The 19,596-nt window shown below is 40.4% G+C and overlaps 2 protein-coding genes and 1 pseudogene across 7 annotated transcripts in view; 2 read left to right on the top strand and 1 right to left on the bottom strand.

Moving 5' to 3' along the window:
* Positions 1 to 547, top strand: part of LOC130165133 (uncharacterized) — a 34,406-nt gene extending 33,859 nt beyond the window's left edge. For all 6 annotated transcript variants that reach the window (XR_008826725.1, XR_008826726.1, XR_008826738.1 and 3 more), the window contains one exon: positions 29 to 547. The gene's annotated coding sequence lies outside the window, so the exon portion shown is untranslated. The remainder of the gene's footprint in view (positions 1 to 28) is intronic.
* Positions 322 to 12,557, bottom strand: LOC130165130 (radixin-like; annotated as a pseudogene).
* A 1,993-nt stretch (positions 12,558 to 14,550) lies between these two features.
* LOC130165132 (stomatin-like protein 2, mitochondrial) lies at positions 14,551 to 19,050 on the top strand. The gene is made up of 10 exons (XM_056370083.1): positions 14,551 to 14,733; positions 15,596 to 15,748; positions 15,889 to 15,988; positions 16,119 to 16,177; positions 16,624 to 16,725; positions 16,823 to 16,957; positions 17,278 to 17,422; positions 17,748 to 17,827; positions 17,957 to 18,085; positions 18,209 to 19,050. The coding sequence occupies exons 1-10, from the start codon at positions 14,692 to 14,694 to the stop codon at positions 18,320 to 18,322; spliced, it is 1,059 nt and encodes a 352-aa protein (XP_056226058.1). The 5' UTR covers positions 14,551 to 14,691; the 3' UTR covers positions 18,323 to 19,050.
* Positions 19,051 to 19,596: the final 546 nt, after the last annotated feature.

Raw genomic sequence — 19,596 nt, forward strand, 5'->3', positions numbered from 1 at the left:
AGCATTTACCATTTGTAATTCACTGTAGGTTACCAGACGGCTTTTGGAGATCGAGGAAGAATTACCATGTATGGTCGGCCGTCCCGGGTTGGAGCCGCTCTGCCTCAATGTGTTCTGCCTGCAACATGTACCAGGCTGACTGCGGTACTTTACGGTTGAGAGGAATACACCAGTACATTTTGCTTCTTTGTAAAAACATATAGTTTCAATCTAAATAAAATGGAGTAACATGCCCTCAAATAAATTAGTTTAACTGCTCTTTCATTTGTAAACTTCTTCTATCAGCAGATAGTGTGAATATAATATATGAATTCAGAGTCATTTCTTTAGTAACCATCAAGCATTTATTTACATCAAATGAGATTTTGTTTACATTTTTATTTATTTTTTAATAAAACAATGATTGAAAGTCTGTTTCTAACTACCTCCTGGCATTTTCTTTACTGTATTTTGTTGGTGGAACTGTCATAACATTATACTTACATACTTAATACTTACAATGTGTACAAAACATTTTTTGGTTGAAAAATAAAAATAATAACACTTATAGTCGGTCAGCATTTTCATTGTTCTAAGTAACCGCAGCTTCATTTACCTGCACATTATTCCAAGACTGAAAAATGACTTTTAGGTTTATCAAAAGTAAATGCACTTCAGGTGGATACAGAACTGTACTTCTGATGTGAGGCCAAAGAGTCTTCAGGGAAAACTGTGCCTGCAGTGGGTCAGTCTGGCATGCAACATCCCTTGTTGCAGGAAGCTGTATAGACGCACTTGATGTGCTGGCCTGAACAGAAGAAACAGAGGCAGTAGTTATGGCAACAGCTGGAGGCAGTGCAAAAATGATAACAATTGTCAATAGCTTGTAAATGCTGCAAATAGCTCACTATCTGTGCAAAATACAAAAAATGTGTATTACAGACTATCCCCTGTAACTCTGCGCTTATCTAGATATTCCCTCCAGGCACTGGATCTGGAAACATGATACAAACGTTAAAACGGAAATCATAAGGCATGACTCTCAATACTAACTTTCACAGCACTGATAAACAAGCCCAGAATTTTACCGGCTTGACTTTGCAGACAGTTAAAACGCCTTTCAAGTGTGATAAAGTCGGCAGGGCGGCTCTAATCAACGTCACACAGCGACACCAAGCAGAGGAATTGCATACAATCTGCACCCGTCTGTGTGCACGAGGCAAAACCTTAGCAGCATTACCTGCCATGCTAACAACACGTGCAAAAGGCTCTCGTGCACATACAGTAAAGCAACATAAAATGGTGAAAATTACAGTTCCCAAGTTTGAAGTTGGGTCTCGGACAGTCGGTGCTGATCCGTGCTTTATAATCCCGCATTGTACTGGCCCTCGTTGAGAAAGCGGTCCGACGTGAAATGGTTAGAAATGGTACATCTCCATCAAAAATAAAATAAAACAAATCCACTCGGTCTTCGGATCCTCGGACGTAGGGGGTAAAAAGACTTCTGTGTTGGTTTGTACAGTCAACAACCGAGCAACTACCGCGCATCGCTCGTATCTTCGACACAGTTTTACCGGAGCCGTGATGCGAGGGAATAAAAGCGACTGCGAGGCGGACTCAGAGGGCGGAACACACACCTGGCTCGGGGAGTGTCACCCACCCGGGGGGGGGGGGGGTTATTTCCCTTCATGACGACATCAAGAGAAAATCTCCACTTGGCCTGTGTGAGCACACGTTTCCTGATAGGTGGAGCGAGCAAAAGACAGAGGATGGACTTTTCTCATGTTTGGGGGGGGGTTTGTAAACAGACGGCTGACACATATTACTGATAGAAAACCATGGAAAAGTGCATTTTGTCTAATATGTCAAGTTAATATGTTAAGTTTGATGATAATTGGAATTTATTTTATGTCAGTCCGTTGAATCTAATCTCTTCTAATTTCCCCTCTTTTGGTACTTGGATGATTTGTGTTCATTATTATGTAGTGACCCTGTTGTCGGGTTACAGGTGTGACACTGTGCAGCTGTGAGAACGAGCTCCAGGTGTGAGTGTGAATACTCGAGGCCGGTGAGCAGCACGATAACCGGCAATCCGGGATAAATGTGACCGGCGATGATCCTCTGCCGCGGTGCAAACTGTTTCAACCTGCAAAAAGCAGGCTGTTAACGACCCACGTCTTCACCCCAGTTCAGCTTAAAACAAGCAGAATGGAAATCCGCACAAAAACAGACACTGTGCAATTGAAATGGTGATTAGTTACTTTTGCAAACTAAACTTAAACACCCCCCCCATTTTATTTTGAAAATGTACTCACAGGAAGCTGCTGTGGGAACCGAGCTGCGTAACATCAGTATGTCCGGGCATAGACGCCGTGTCCGGATCGGAGGAGCACAGCTCGCTGTAGGAACCCTGAGCCGTCACGTGACCCTGAGACACATGGGAACAAAACACATAAAGTGTAGAATTAAAGAAAACAAACTGCACACTTTCATCCTCTTTAGAAGAGCAAGCTGAAAGCGCCGTCTGAAGTGCAACAAGCGGCGGCAGGTGTCTGTGAATTTTGCACAAACCTCCTTCAGGACCAGGATCTGATCGGCGACCAGGACACCACACTTGTTCTTCAGCAGGCCGCAGATGCACCTGCTCGTGGACACACAGACACATTTCGTCCGACACTTGCTACACACTAAACTTTTAAGTTCAGCTGGTCACTCACTGCTCAAAAAGATGTTTCCCGACCTCAACGTCCACTGCGCTTAAAGGATCGTCCAGGAGGTAGATGTCTGCGTCCTGATAGACGGCCCTGAAACACACACACACACACACACACACACACACACACACAGTTTAGTGTATGAAGATTAACAATCTAGTAGAGACGGAAATTTAATGAAATGTAACAACAGGCCCCAGACTATTACTAACCGTGCTCCTCTGGATTCAGACAAAGCTGACCTTGTGCACACCTGCACAAATCAACCCAGCGTGCTGCTACATGTTCCCTCCCCCAGAACCCTGCGGGGAGCAGCCCCACAGACAGACAGTGATGGCTGACCTGCTGCTTCACTTCCTGGTCTTCATACTTTACTATACTATGACTTGTTTGATGTTTTTATGCCTTATTAGACATTCGTTCAAGTTGGGTGGCTCTTTTCCCTACGAGGGTCAATTCACTTCACACGATGGATTTTCATCAAAATCAGAAAATGTTGCTATTCTTGATATTTAGCCTCAAATGAAACTATTCAAATATAAACCTATTAATGTGAAATTAAAACAATAGTTTGAATAGACTGAATAGAGTGAAATGATCTCAGCTCAGCTCTCTAACATATTTAGCATGTGATGTAACATAGCAGCGCTTTGACACTGAATGAAAATATTGACCTCATTTATTCCCAAACTCCTCATTGTGTTCGACAGACAACTAAAAAGAAGGGCATCGTCAATAAAACGAGTCAAACAAAAGCAGAGGAAAAGAACTTAAAAACAAGGAGAGGACAGGTTACTTTAACTGAAGACATGGAATCGTACTAAAGCTTTGCATATAAGTCGTTAAGCAAACAAAAAAACACAACAAAAGTAGCTTTCTATGGCCATGTTTGCTCAAAATAAAACAATCCAATTGCTTCCATTTTGGTTTTACAGTTTCTCTTTTCCCCTGTGGATTAAAGATGACCTCTGCAGTTTGACAATATTTGCTTGTTCAAAGTGGCGTGTAAGCAGCTCTGTATCATAGCGATTTTCAAACTTTCAGAGTGGAGATGTGGGACAGGACTCACTGGGATAACGAGGGCGGCAGCATCTGTTGTCCATGAAAATCGAGCGGTCGCTGAGGGGAAAGTTCGGAAACACGTACTCCTGAGGCAAAGCGGGCCGAGGAGGGAGAGGCGCTGTTCTCACATGGACTCAAATTCATCGATGCGCTGCTTCGTGTTGCCTTGTCGGATCTGGCGCAGCGTTTTGTATTTGCCTCGGCCGACTCTGAGCTTAATGTCTGAGTGAACAAATAGAAGAAAGGATAAGAGGTTGATGAGGAGAGAAAAAGAGAAGACAGAGAAAAAGAAGCAAAGAAAAAAATAGAAAAAGAAAGGAAAAACAACAGTGGGACGAAGGGGCACACAAGTTGCGGACAAGAACGCGAAAAAGAACACAGGAGCGGATGAGAAAAACGGGGAAAATACGTCTTAATCATTTAAAAAAATAAACATCTGATTGAGGCAAAGCCACTAATCTACAGCCTCTGGCTACCTGTGTGTCAGTGTTTTTCAGCATTATTTTTCAGTGCTGGCTTACAGGTGCAGCGGACACACAGGCCAGTGTGTGAATTTTCTTTTAAATTTTTGATTTATAAAACAGTTTGGTTCATGTCTGAATTCTTCTTGCCATAGCTTCAGTGTGAGTCCTGACCTATACAGTAGCCCGGCTTAGCTCTACAGCCTTTGTAACACGCTTAAAGTTGTGAAAGATATGAAGTGATTTAATATCATCATTTTGATCAATTAATTACCAGTAGGTCTGCTTTAAAGCCAGGCTACAGTCTAAGCCGGCACATTTACTCCTGTTAAAAGCAGGAGTTTAAAGAAGAATGGACAGAGATGTATGCCTTATCTTACCCTTATGTGCAACAAAACTGCTGTTAGAAAATAATATAATCTCATTGTTATTGTGTTTGCGAGACTTTTGAGTGTCTTTTGCTTAAAACTAATAAACTGAATTTTTGTGTGGATCAGAAAGATGTTGTTTAATGTAATAGAAGTGACTTTATTCGAAAGTTTTTACTCATCCGGGAAGTTTAAGACGTAATTTCGACGCAACGTCGCTCTCCACCTGGAGGCGTCATTTATTAGATGTATATTCATGTCATTTTCATGAACTTGATATTAAGTGAGAAAGTGAATCTGACATTGGGAAAGGTAGCTCCCACGCCATGTCAAAAGTTTTGATGTAGCCCTTAAACTGAATATTTCAGACTTCACCGGGAGTCCGAAAAGTTTTCTCCCCTCGATCTCACCTGCAGCTGTTGCTTGACCCTCTCGTTCTTCTGGGCTTCAGTGACGCGCTCCTCTTCGCTGCGGAGGTCTCTCGCTCTCTTTCTCTCCTGCTCCAGCTCCATTGCCCGGCGAGTCTGTTCCTCAAGCTCTGTGGAAAGGCACAAAAACAAACACAAACACATTACATACAATTTTTTCTTTAACTTAATTTTCTACACATTTCAACTTCAAACCTATGAGATCGGCTGGTATTATCGGGTGAAGTCAAATACTGCTGATTCAGGCAGCATACATAAGTTTTGATTTGTTTATTATGTTTGATCAGTTGTACAATTATGCTAAATATAGAATTGGATATGGTTTCTCTTTAATAAAAACATTACTAATAAAGTAGCAGTTAACACAACCAGAGGAATGAAAGAGTTATGGCTATTTGCAAAGGTAAGTGAACAGATGGATGGATAACAAGAAACACGGGTACCTTTCTGAGCTGTCATCGTCTGCTCTTCAATCTGCCTTAGCCTCTCCGTGAGCTCTTCTTTCTCACGCTCTATCCTTTCCTTCTCTTTCTCTGCATGCTCTCGCTTCTTTTTCTCATTCTCCAGCTGGGCCCTGAAAAGTTTTGCAAGTACATATTTCAGATTACTCGAGCATTTATGAGTAAGAAACATTTTACCATGAACATTACAAATACAGAGAAACCCAACATATCTGCAGCTGCACCACCTTTAACGACATGAAATAACCAGGCACTCCTCCCTCAGAGCAGCTGCGTAAAAGAGGCAAGACTGCCCACTAGTGTAGAAGCTCTACCATCTGTTTACCTTTACAAGCAGCTACTTTTAGTGAACAAGCTGCCTCATAAACTTAAATCTTGGCCTGTTAAATCTGTTTCATTTACAATTATCAATTTTGTGTATACATTTCTGTATTTGAGTCACTGAAATGGGGAGTGATTGTCCTGAACTATAATAAGCTAAGTTATCAGATATTAGCTTTACACACGTATTAGTTCAAACATTCTGAACAGGAAATACATTGCTTAGAAACACTTATACGATTTCTTTTGCAGAAGGCTTTTAATTATATATATTTAAAATGTAAAGGTGGTTGTGAGTGTTCCTCTGCGGTACCTCTCCATCTGCTTGTGGTGCTTCTCCTCCCGGGCCTGAGCCTTCATCTGCTGCACCTCAATGGTGTCGGGCTTTCCCCTCCTCATGTACAACTCGTGGTTGCCCATACACAATGCCGAGATACGCTTGTTGATGCGCAGACGTGGGGCATAAAACACAAAGTCCTACAAAGGGGAAAGGTAGAAAATATATCCTTAAATGTGAAGAAGGAAATGTTCTCTATAAATAAAGCAGAAAGTCTATAGTTCTTAATAGTTCTTATGAATCTGACACTCACAGGTAACTTCTTGTCATTGAAAGAGATGTTTCTAATCTCACTCCAAGGGAAGCCAATCTTTGGTGTCAACCTGGGAAACATATTAAATTGTGGTTAATGGTGTGCACTTTTAACATTTGAACTTACATCCCAATCACATGACGAGACACAGAACAGGATTTTACAAATTCAGCCAGCCAAACTCAAAATATCACCTCCTGCAAAGATTTGACACAAAAGTTGGTGTTCTCTGATCAAATAGAAAGAAAGAGAAAGAAAGGAAGGAGTAAAAAAAAAAAAAAAGCTATTGCACACCAGCAGTTGTGATGACCCAAGATAACAGACAGGAAGGACAAAGCAGAGAGACAGTGAGAGGAAATGCTACAGGAGTTGTGATTAAATCTATCCTTTCTTCCACAAACGGAAAAAATCTCTGACCGGGAAAGACTCTCCTACAATGGTGTTGCGGGGGCTTAAGTTAGTAGACTGGCTTCTCTAGATTGTAATCGCAGAGTGTGCGTCGGTTAGAACGCAGTCTATAAAGTTCCCCCAAGATTTAGTGAAGAATGAAGCAGGAGACAATCAATCCTGGTGCTTTAATGGTGTAGACAGCATACAGATGTGTTGAAGGTGGGGGTTTGTGTGTGTGTGGTTCTGAAATAAACCAAACAATAAACAACTAACAATAAGCTTGACTATAGCACACAGTCCAAAGTAATGATATAATATAATTATCCTTAGCATGGGAATATGAAACATCCTATAGAGAAGGAATCATATATATATATATATATATAATTATTAACATCACACATTTAACTGATTGACAAAGGAACGGTCAGTAGCATTTACGTTAGCAATGGAAGCTAACACCGCTAGAAATACACACTAGAGCCCCAAATATAACCTCAGTTAACAGATATATACAGATAAATATAACAACAATGCAACATCCGTCCAGCGAATAAACAATGTAACTTACGTTTCTCTGGACGCACACTGAACCACAAACGGCAGATCAACTGTTACAAAGTAGCAACACAACTTTCTTCTACCGGCCGTACACACGTCTCACCGTCGTCAGTCTCCTTTTCTCCCTCTCACGAGCGGTGGCACTCTGCCCTATTGAGCGCGACAGCGCTCCTAGTGGTTGGACCTGGCTATGTCACCTGCTCTGTCATGCAGCCTTCAGAACAAATGGACAGTCTTCCTTTCTCCACCTCTCCCTCATTACTAAAAATATCTAACCCTGTTGGAGATTATGTATTGCGAGTCCTTTACTAAGCCAGAACATATTACAGCTTGTTCATGTGAGATGTTAATATCAAATAACAAGAAAATGCAATATAGTTCGGAAGATTTGTTTTGTTATTTTGAAAAAGTGTCCTCATTACATTGTTTACCCACAAGAGAGAGACGAGACAAGTTTTGTTAGTACTCAGTGTTCCCACTTAAAAAACAACTTGTGGATCATGCTGTGTTCTGTGCTCTGAAAAGATCCTGCACAGAATTATCTGTCTATTGGGTATTTGAATCAATTGCCAACTGGTCTGGATGGCTTACATATATATGTGTGAAATTAAAATATAAAGGTGTGTTCACGTGTTCATGATCTTCTACTCATTTTATGCTGAAATTAAAGCAACACACCCACCCTCACTCTGTGACATAACCATGTAAAAGTTGCCTCTTGCTGTGGGCTAAGAACTGATCATAGAGATTACAAGTTTATACAAGATCTGCAAGTCTTTTTTCATGTTATATGGACACTAACATCACACAAGGCTTTGGTTTTGATCTTGTATAACAGCAGCTGTAACAGACATCATTATGACAACATGCGTTGACACACATGTACCGGCGGTTGTGATTGCGACATTATGTACATACACATATACATACACACACACACACACACATATATATATATATATATATGTTTTGACACATCACCGATTTTGTAAGTGAACCCGGCAAATCTATTTGTGTGTCTGTGCCTTACTTGTCTTCGTGTTCATAGATGGCATCCACGTCCAGCCACAGCTGTGTGCCCTTCTTGGATTTTTAGATACTCCATCATCGAGTCCTCTCTAAAGAAGAGGAAACGCAAGAGTTGGAAGGTTTTGCACATTTTTTAAGAAACATTATCATATCTGTAAAAGAGAAATTAATCTGTGTGAATTTAATTTTTAAAAGAAATGGCCACAGTATCATACAATCAAATCACACTTTCCAACTTAAGGTAGGTCCAAAGAAACTTTGCATTTTTCAGCCCTCAACAGACAGTAACTGCACAGACGATGACGTACTTCCACATCCTAACATGATATTACAAGTCCATAACAAGTACAATCACAGATAAAATTTCTGTCTCTCTCAAGAGGTCTCAAGTGGAGAATGTGATGAGGAAAGTTTGACACACCTGAGCATTCCTCTGTGTTCTTCGTGCCAAGTCTGTATCCTGTCCTCCCACTGCTCCTTGGTCAGCTTGTGTTGCTCCAGGACTCTGTACATAAACACGCACACAATGAAATGACTTTCACCTGAAGGAATGTCGATCGGCACAGAATTGTTTCCTCTGGAGGAAATCATAGACGATTCTAACAGGGAAGGAGACATATTCCAGGTTTGGAGAGATCTGCTGTGTGAAAGCTGAGGAGGCACCTCCCACAGCAGGCAGCAGTCCGGTCACACCAGAGCCATACAGTGTAGGTTGTGACATATTTTGTGTGTGTACCTCTGAGGCAGCAGTCTATCATGGGTAAGGTAGCCGGGCTTGTGGACATCTTTGTTGTAGTCTCCGTACTTGGCCTGGACAGCGTATGATGCCAGTAACACAGCTGTCTCTGGAGGACAGTAGTTCTCATCGTTCAGGATCGCCTCCTTCACCTGGAGGAATGGGAAGGAGTAAAGGAGTTATTACATTTATTCGACACTCTCCTTTCTTTTCAAATATTTATCAGTTCAGTTAATAGTTTAAGTGTGGCCAGCTTACACCAATTACACTGGGAGAAATAAATATTTGTTGGATGGAAACATGCATTAATTAGCATTTTTCCCCTCAAGATTTTTTTGGAAACTTTGTTACAATTTGCTCTACATTTGGATGAAAACTTGGTTTAGTGAGTGGCTTGATACCTGGAGGAAGAAGAGTCTCTGGGTGATCTCCTGGATCAGCTCCTCTGAGACATCTTCAGGGAAGAATTTGGCTCTGAACTTAAACTGCAGAGGGTTCTCTTTCTTCACGTCTTGCTGGGTCACCTGAAAAATAAAGACAACGGCATCTTCATCCACCCATCCATCCATCCATCCATCCGTCCATCCATCCATCCATCCATCAGCAGATCATAATCTTTGTGTCATAGTTACATCTCAGTGAGTGGCACACCGGGATATTTTGAAATTAAATATATATTTAATCCATAATAAAATAGACCAATAACTATTAGCTCATCACAGATTTTTAAATAACTGCATGCATGTCCGGCACTGGTCCACACTGGCTGTGGTGCTTCAACACACGCACATCTGAGCCCATAAACACACTGGTTTCATACGTCAGTGCAAGGGGAATTTTTCATCACATTTTTCTGCAGTCTCTGTCTGTCTTTCTCTCGTTCTTACTCTCTCACACGCAGACACGCACACACGCGCACAAATACACACAGTCAGAGGGGAATTTTCTATCATGCATACTCGGAAACACACAGACACACTGTAATAGTGGGGTTAATGCTGGAGGGTTTGTTGGCCCGAGTGAGAGAGGAAGCCTGTTATAGGAGCACATCTGAGGCACCAAACCACAGCAGAATTTCTAGGCCAATCCTAGACAAACAACAGAGACTGGCACTGGATCCCAACAAACAAAATGGAAGAAAGTTATGACAAAAGGAGGGGATTAAAGTGAAGTGAGGCTCACCTTCTTGTTGAGTTTGAGCCAGGTGATATAGCCTTTACTGTCCACATACTGTAGGCCAAAGAACCAGACCTCCCTCAGACCCACTGTCTTCACCACCTGAGAACAAAACGAAATTAAATCTGAATTCCTACATCATCACCAAGCATCAGTTTATAACTCAACTTCATGGCAGTTTTGCCTTTATTTGACAGCTGACAGTGTAGACAGACAGGAAATAGAAGAAGAGAGGGACGGTGGTGATTGGGAGTGAATAATGATACAACATCATGGTTATGCAGAAAACATCTTACATACTGCCTACATGCATAATTTTAGCATGTGATCATCACAATAAATGAGTTGCTAACCAACAATGCTGGCAGTCTCTACCAATTGAAAAGTGTGCCTCCAGTATTTCACAAGACACCCAGCTGATTACTTTTCAACCCAAAACAGAAAATTCATTGACATCCAGTGCTTATTACTGATTGATTATCAGTAACAGAAAACATTTCCTTTTTACAGCTTGACATTGAGTGGGTCATGCCTAGTGCTTCAACCCTAGTGTTTTCAGGTAGGTAGTAATTCTCTACTCTAAAATTAAGTTTCTAAAAAAAGAGGAAAATGCTAAATCTTTGCTTCCTTTTAGAGAGCAAACAAAAGGTCCATTATTGAATATAAAAATTATTTGTGGTTGTGTCACTCATGCTCACCGGACGCCGCGGGACACACATCTGCTGGTGACTATTGCTTATATACATATCACCACATTGATTAGATCTTGTGTTTAACCGAGTTCCCCTCTTAAGATACACACCCAATTAAAACTCATCCTTCACAACAGGCCTCTGTTTGTTTCAGCAGCTGGAAACAAAGTGAGTATTTTTTGGTTGGTTTTAAAAAATGTTGTGGTTTTTGGTATTTTTGTAAGTAAGTCTTTAAATAAATACTTTAAATACTTTAAATAAATACTTTAAATACTTTAAATAAATGATGGCCACCTTCCAGTCTCTTTACTACAGCGTGGGTGAATGTGGCACATCTCAGGCTGGAGTTGGAGTGATCCGCTGCACTCCGCTGGTCCTCCTCATGCCATTGCAACAAACTATTGCACAAGCAAAGATGCACACTGTTTTCTGCAAAGCCTTAACTGTCAGAAAATATAATATGTTTTGTCAATGTCATTTATACAAGTCTGTCTTCTGTCCGGGCTCCTGAATGAACAGAGAAAAGGGCCTGGAGAAGACCTCAAGTGCGCACAAACGTTCAGTTTTCTACCTAAAGCGCCACAGGCCGTCTTCCCCTCTTTGTTTGGATTTTTCTTTGCCTTTTCCTACATTTTATATCAATGATATCACCAGTGAACATGTTTCAAAGTCAACAGAGAAATTCAAATTAAATTTCTACTACTATGATTTCCTTTGACATGACTTGGAAGTTAATGGAAGAGCTACACAAAGACATTAAATGTTACTTATTTTCACAGTTGTTTAGTGATATTTCATTGAATTGAACTTACCCAATTGTTTGTAGCATGTGCTCCCATCCGTGCTCCCTCCAAGCCAAGGTGAAAGGTCAGACTTTCAAACAGGAGGTGGGAGAATCCAATTGGATTTTTAGAAGGGGAAACTCGGATCGTACTAAGCGGGGTAGAGAACAGAGGGGTGTTTGGCTGCTGCCCGTAAAAACAGCAGTTGCACAGCTTGTATGTTCAAATGTCAGTCAATCGTATGAAGTTTGAGGGCGAATGCTGAGAGGAAAGAGTGAACAAGTTTGAAAAGATCATTTCAGATTGTTGATTTGAGGGTGTAGCTTCAACTGTAAAAAATGAAGATGGATAGAAGGGTTACATATGACACTCCTATGAATGATGATGCCCAAATGATATTTTTACTAATTAGTAAGAGTTAAATTCCAAGGAATAATACCAAAGCCAAGTGAAATTTGGATAAGAAGAGTTGTGGTAGATTTGGGGAAGTGCGAGTTTTATTGAGAGGAAGAAGTGATGTCTATGATGTGAAATTACAGGTGGTGGTTTGTATGTTTTTTTAGGGCTTGGAGGGTACTCTAAATTGAGATGAAAATGCATGTATTTTTTCCCAAATGAAGTCTCTCTCTCTCTCTCTCTACTGTTGTGAGAGTGTAAGCCACAAGATTGAAAAGTGAGCACCTTGTGTCTGTGTAAGAGTAAAATATGTGAAGATAAAAGAAATCCTCTTACCGCTCTGCAGACAGTCGTCCTGCTTTCATGGTCCTGACGCAGTTGAGCGTGATGTTCAGAGATGGCCGTCTCCACCTGTAAGAAGAAATACATCAAAAATAGTTAAAACATTCATCTTGACTGTTTTGTTGTGGTGAAAATGTTTGAGCTGCAGTGATATATGTAAGAAATGACACTACCGCTATTTTATATTCAGAAAATTATATTATATTATATAATCAGATACTACAAATGTTTGCAGTATGGTGGGTGTTGAGGTGGGTGAATCCGATTCGATTCATAAAAGGGTGAACCCGGATTGTACTCAGTAGGGTAGAGAACAGAGGGGCTGCTGTAGAGAAGTGTACAATTTCTTTAAACATGGTGCTTTCACAACAATCAAACTCACATCCTCTGAATTCCCAAAGTGCCCTCTAACAGCCTAAACCGTTGACTGCTATTTCTTAGAGCCTTCAAAATTGCTCTGCTCTCATACAATGACATTTTTATGCCTTACTATACTATGAACTTTTTGTACCTCACCACACCTATGCCATAGTAGAATGATGCAAATCACTGGCTGTCTAAAGAAACATGAAAACTCTGAGTTTTTCAACACTACCGTGCAACAAACTGGATGTTTTGTGCCCCATAAAATAAAAACGTATTCAAACATGCTCATATATTTTCTTCTGAATAATTGTATAGTTACCCACTTGGCAGCGACACTCAGCTATGTATGTGTCAATCATGCCTGTAAATAATAATGATGATGATGGTACACAGATATGGTTAAAAAACAGTCATTTGAAATGGAAAAATCTGAATAAGAGCAATAAATAATAGGTTTGTTTAATAATTACACACTTGCTTGATAAATGCAACTCATCAAACACCATATATTGTAAAAGCCCAGGCACAAGGCATGCACGTTCTGGCTGTCGCCACATGGGGGCGTTGCTGGACTGCAAACAATGGAGACTATAATACAATCCAGAGGATTGCTACGGACCAACAACATAGTCTAAAAGCCACCTCTTAAAGCATTTCACCACCCAGTTTCCACTTTTTTTAAAATCACACCATTTAATTCTTATCAAATTCTCACCAACTGATGGAAACTCTAACTTCTATTTTACAGACAGTATTTGTGATGCTGCACTGGACTCGTCAGCTGAAACGTCTACTGTAGTTACTCAAAATAACATATAATTATAGATTTTAATATCTTGTCCCTACAACGTATTCAAGTAAATATGTTGAAGTAAAGTTAAAAACATGAAAACTGAGCTCAAACTAATGTCTGTTTAAGAAATAAAAACAGTGCACCTCTCTTTACTCATAGACTGTTGAGGAAATTAGCAAATAACTTTGTACACTACTTTGTATTATGTACAAACATAATGTATAATCCGATAATGACAAAACAATAACACAGACTTCTTTGTCTGTCTGTCTGTCTGTTTTGTGACTTTAGATTCAGGCTTTGAGGTGCTTTTCAATGACAGTTTGAGCCCTCTAGTGCTTTTCTTTAGCAACTACATTTAAAAAAAATCCAGGTGTCTGAACGGCATTTAATATTCAGAGCTTTCATAGCAATGGGATAAAAAAACAACTAATTACCTTCTCCGTCATGAAACTACCATACCATCCATCCATCCATCCATCTAAAAGGTAAACAAAAGTGATGAACATCAGATCAGTACAAGAATACAAATGAATGCTGTATCAAAATCTAATTAGGGGAGGCAGAAGGAGAAGTGATGAAGATGATGAAGAGGGACAAAGGCACATCAGTCATCGTCATCAGGTGTTTGAAAAAACAGAGGGCGGTTTACACTATATTCAAGGGTCAGGATTATTCCATAAAGCTCTTTATAATCACAGTTATCATGGTATATGGTAGTTGCTAAAGGGACACTGTTTGAATATCAAGCCAAAAAATAACATATAGCCGGATTATTGAATTTAATGTTCACAATACACTCGCTATTATTTGACTCTCACAGATCTCAGACACAAACATTTTGAATGGCGCACTCAGCTGCAGTGTCATCATCCGAAGCGTTAGGGGGCGGTGTTGCATTATAACATTTGATGGTTACGCCCGTTGAAAACCAAAAGACAGTAAACCATCTGCCTAGGAGTTATGACATGACCCTGAACTACTTTTTTCTGACAAAATAAAACCCATCAGTATTTATAACATTAAACTACTTTTATCTAAAACATGTTACGGACACTGTGTCGAGCCGGTTGCGCCGTATTAAAGGTAAAGAGTCTGCTTATCAACTGCTAACTGTGCTAGCTTGCCTGCTAGTCTGCTAACTCTAGCCGGTAACGTAATTTTATGAGCCCCTTTAAAAATAAATAAATAAATAAATAAAAACGTCAGGTAACACCTGTAAAATACCTAACACCTATGTGTGCATATACACGAGTAGAACAAAACGTAACCAGTCAAGTTACCCGCGTGCAACAGAAGCTAGCTAACATGAGCTAGTCATATCAGACTGTCCATCTTTTAGGCTAAAGGTTGTAATGCATGCTCTGCCCACGCAATCGACACGATACAAGTGGGAACAGGTGTGATTTACAGGTGTTGCTTAGTGGTCGATTATGAGTACGTATTTGTGTATGTAAATTTCACCACTAATTACAAAGTCTTCGTGACGAATCAAATAAAAGAAGGGCTATGCATTTGCGTCGTCTTACTAATTCAATTAATATTCATTAAATAAGTGGATTATAATTATTGATGCATTTATTTGTACATCACTTTAATGTTGCAGCTGGTAAAGGTGGACTAATTGTAATCTCTTATTATACTGTTGGGGGTAAACAAAAGTTTGATCTAAACCCATAACAATGGGTCATAATTTATTGATTATATTTTATATCATTATTCTGGATCCGCAAATAACCAGTAACTAAAGTTATTAAATAAATGCAGGGCAGTAAGAAGTACAATATTTCCTTCTGAAATATAGTTAAGTAGAAATATAAATTAAGAAGAAAATGGAAATGCACGCATCTCATAATTGTCCTCGGACACTACTGACAATTGCCAAAAATCATATAAGAAATTACATCTGATTATTTGTAACCAACATACTTATTTCCTGTCACTGCAGAACTCCCAGTGCACTGTGCCCAGGTTATGGGTGACCCCAGGGCAGCAGCGATGGGCCTCCCATTTACCCATGAACACTGTGGTTCTGTTCGTGCCACAGCAGGAGGCCTGGGTGATCGAGAGGATGGGTCGCTTTCACCGGATCTTGGAGCCGGTAATTTTTTTCAACCAGGGGTTCCACAAGCCTGTGTATTAGGAAGCTAGTCTCTCTCTCTCTCTCTCTCTCTCTCTGTTTAAACTATCTAGGTAAAAATCTAGACATTTTGAGCACTGACACTTCGTCCTTTCTTACAGGGACTGAACTTTCTCATCCCCATACTCGACCGAATTCGTTATGTGCAAAGCCTTAAAGAGATTGTTATTGACATCCCGGAACAGTCCGCTATATCCTTAGGTAAGATATTTTTCTATTGCATTTTGGGAAAGAGTCATAGCAACTACGGACATCAACATTTATGTTTATTATTGGTTTAATTACCCACCTTCAAGGTGCATTAACTGATATTTTCTTGTTCTTCACACAGATAATGTGACGCTGCAAATTGATGGCGTTCTCTATTTGAGAATCTTAGACCCTTTTAAGGTACAGTACGCTGGTAAGAGTACTAAAGTACTAACATGTCATTTGGCCTTCATTCTGGTCAATTAGGAAATACAGGACACAGTGAGCCATGCATCTTAAGCTCCCACCTCAGAGTCGGAAGCGATAACTCACTCACAGTACTTTATCTAACTTACCGTTATATTTGACACAAAGCATTTGTTTAGATAAACTGCGAGTCTATAAAATTTCTGTTCGGACCCGTACACATAATTCATTTAAACTGCTGTCAGTTTGTAGATAAATTGAAGTGACAGATATTAATTGATGTTCAAGGCTAAAAATGTTCCATGTGTCCAAAAACTCTTTTATATCAATACTGCTTTGTAGTAATAAAGGAGTACTGTTTTTTATCCAGCAGGTTGCGCCAGTTAGTTTGATTATTCATGAAATCACCTCATGGAGACTGATCGGTTGTGTGTTTCCAGGCTAGTTACGGTGTAGAGGATCCAGAATATGCTGTCACTCAGCTTGCGCAAACCACAATGCGTTCTGAACTGGGCAAACTCACACTGGATAAAGTGTTCAGGGTAAGAAACTTCGGCCCTGCTTGGTGTGTTTTTCATTGCAGCTGGGCAGTGATAAGTATCTCATACCTGCTCTCTTGGGTCCTCTCTGGTTTTCAAGGAAAGGGAATCTCTTAATTCCAACATTGTCCACTCCATCAACCAGGCGTCGGACGAGTGGGGAATCCGCTGCCTGCGTTATGAAATCAAAGATATACAAGTTCCACCTCGCGTTAAAGAATCAATGCAGATGCAGGTAAGACACACACATAACTGTGACTCTCAGAACCAAGACTAAATAGATTACTATTTAGAAGCAAGATTTCAATCAGAATACAAGTCATGAATATGCTAATTAGCGTATTATGTCTCCCAGCAACATCAAAACAACTTTTCAAGCAGTCCTTAGTTACTTTCCGTTGACATTAGTTTCTGTCTCACTTTCTGTTTTCAAGACGATCAAAGTCGGTTACTACACATGAGAATTCCCAGAGGTTATGAAAATCGTCGCACCCAGCCACTGGGTGATTTTAGGATTATCTTGTTTCCCTTCCTTGTCCTTTGTTTCCTGTGTAGGTGGAGGCTGAGCGTAGGAAGAGAGCCACAGTGTTGAAGTCTGAGGGGACACGGGAAGCGGCCATCAACGTCGCAGAGGGTTGCAAGCAATCCCAAATCCTGGCTTCAGAGGGAGAGAAGGCAGAGCAGATCAACAAAGCAGCTGGTTGGTGCATTTTACTTTTGACTTAAAGAAACAACTATTTAACTGGGAATTTTCCATAAAGGAATCATGTGAGCACGTGTGTAATTCAAGGTCTTGTTAACTTAGGCCCTCATTACTCTAAATCCACAAAGCATTTAATTATGTGCCTGCAGACTGTGTTACAACACTACACGAGCGCCTCATGACCCAGACAAATCAGACATGGTTACTGACAACTTTAGAGCACATTGAGTAGAAGTGAATCAAGGGGAATGTTGAAAAAAGAGGTTTAAAGCCTCTTATATAATATCATTTGTTGTTAATTCACATGTTGTGTTGTCTCTAGGTGAGGCCCAAGCTATCTTAGCCAAAGCAGAAGCCAAATCCAAGGCCCTTCGTCTGTTGTCAGCGGCTCTGGCTGAACAGGTATAACGTAGATTTTAATGCTTCCTTTGTCATCAAAGGATTAAAAGTGATTATGAGCTCTCGTGTTGTTTGGAAACGCGTTCTTCTCAGTGTTCACGGTAACCAGAGTTTTCACTGTGTTCTCGACAGAACGGAAATGCCGCGGCCTCACTGAGTGTCGCCGAACAGTACGTCTGCGCGTTCTCCGACCTCGCCAAAGTGTCCAACACTGTGCTCCTGCCCTCCGACACCGGTGACGTGAGCGGAATGGTCACACAGGTGTGCTGTTTCCTACCTGCTAATAAGCTTTCAGACTTACTTTAAAGAGGAGTTTGTTCACATAATTCTTCACAAAGTATCCCTGTCTCCACTAATGCTATATGTTTGTTCTTTTGCTCTCAGGCCATGACTATTTACAGCACGTTATCCAAGCCGACGTTAAAAGTTCAAAGCGTAAAGACCGAGACGGACGAACCCAGCCAAGAGCCTCCGGTCCGGGCCACATCGGCGCAGTAACAGGGGACACCGTGACCGCACTAAACTGTAGTAGACACAAAAAGGAGGAAGCCGTTTTCCACAATTATGAAGCGCGATGGCTCGGCTGTGTGAGTTCTACGAGTGTCTGGTGTAAAGGGCGCTCTATCTACTTCAGGGCACAGGATGTCAAGACTGAAAAACAGCACTTGATAAACAGAGACGATGCCGAGCAAGGACAGCTGGGGAAAAAGAGAGACACTGAACCGTAAATCATGTGACCTTTGTTGGTCGGGTGTTGTACCTGATCTAATTTCACTATGCTGTGAATAGTATCTGTGATAAGGACGCATACTCTGCCAGTATGTTGTATGTATGTTGTGTTAATGGTGCACAGACAAAAACAAAAGAAACGGCAGCTTCTTAATTACCTCATCACTGCTGAATAGACATAGAGTGGCTGTGAGATTATATGCAGATGTGACTGAACATTTTAGTCCTCAGTTAAGCTTCTAACATGACTCATTTCTGTGTTGTCACTCAGCCTGATTTCCTATGATTGGAAGATCATTTATTATTTCAAATGCAGTTTTTTTTTTTATTTATTTGCATTTTCTATATTATTTATATCTCAAGAGATTAAATGGCTTTTGGATTTAGTTCAAAACTTAAAAAAAGCCTTAAGAAGATATATTGAATATATTTTTTGGAGATGTTGGGGTGGTGTGTCAGCATTAAGAAAAAAGACAGAAATAAAAGTGTCTATTGTACATGTCAAGGTTTGTCTCTGTGCTTCAGAGAACAGTGATATTGCAACAGTATGGTTTCTCCAATTAAGAAACTGAAATCAGTTTCTTCATTTATTTAACATTACAGATTTTCATGGAACCTAGAGCTCAGGAAGGAGCTCTCACTATCCACTTAAGCGTTGCAGGTTGGAGTTGGTGGGTTGTTCAAATCGAGATCATAGTTACCGTAAATGCACTGATGTAATTAGTTATAATAAAAAGTGCAACTGTATAGTTTCCCTATCTTGAGAAATTCCAAGCGTAGCAATTTTGTACAACTCACGTGATGATTTAACAGAAACCTTTCTATTATTTGGTTACTCTGCTGTGTAAAGCCTGATACGGGTGTTTATAATGTCAACTGTGATTCAGCCGTTAACCTCAAATATTTCAACTGCATGACACCCGCCGGTTTCAGGTAGATAAGTGTCATTTTTGAGCTGGTTCACAAAGTTCATCCGTCGCAGACAGGCACGGCAGTTATTTCACAAACAAAACAGTGATTCTTGTGACGGAAAAGTATTTGCG

The sequence above is a fragment of the Seriola aureovittata genome, chromosome 24 (genome assembly GCF_021018895.1).
Source record: "Seriola aureovittata isolate HTS-2021-v1 ecotype China chromosome 24, ASM2101889v1, whole genome shotgun sequence".
NCBI lineage: Eukaryota > Metazoa > Chordata > Actinopteri > Carangiformes > Carangidae > Seriola > Seriola aureovittata.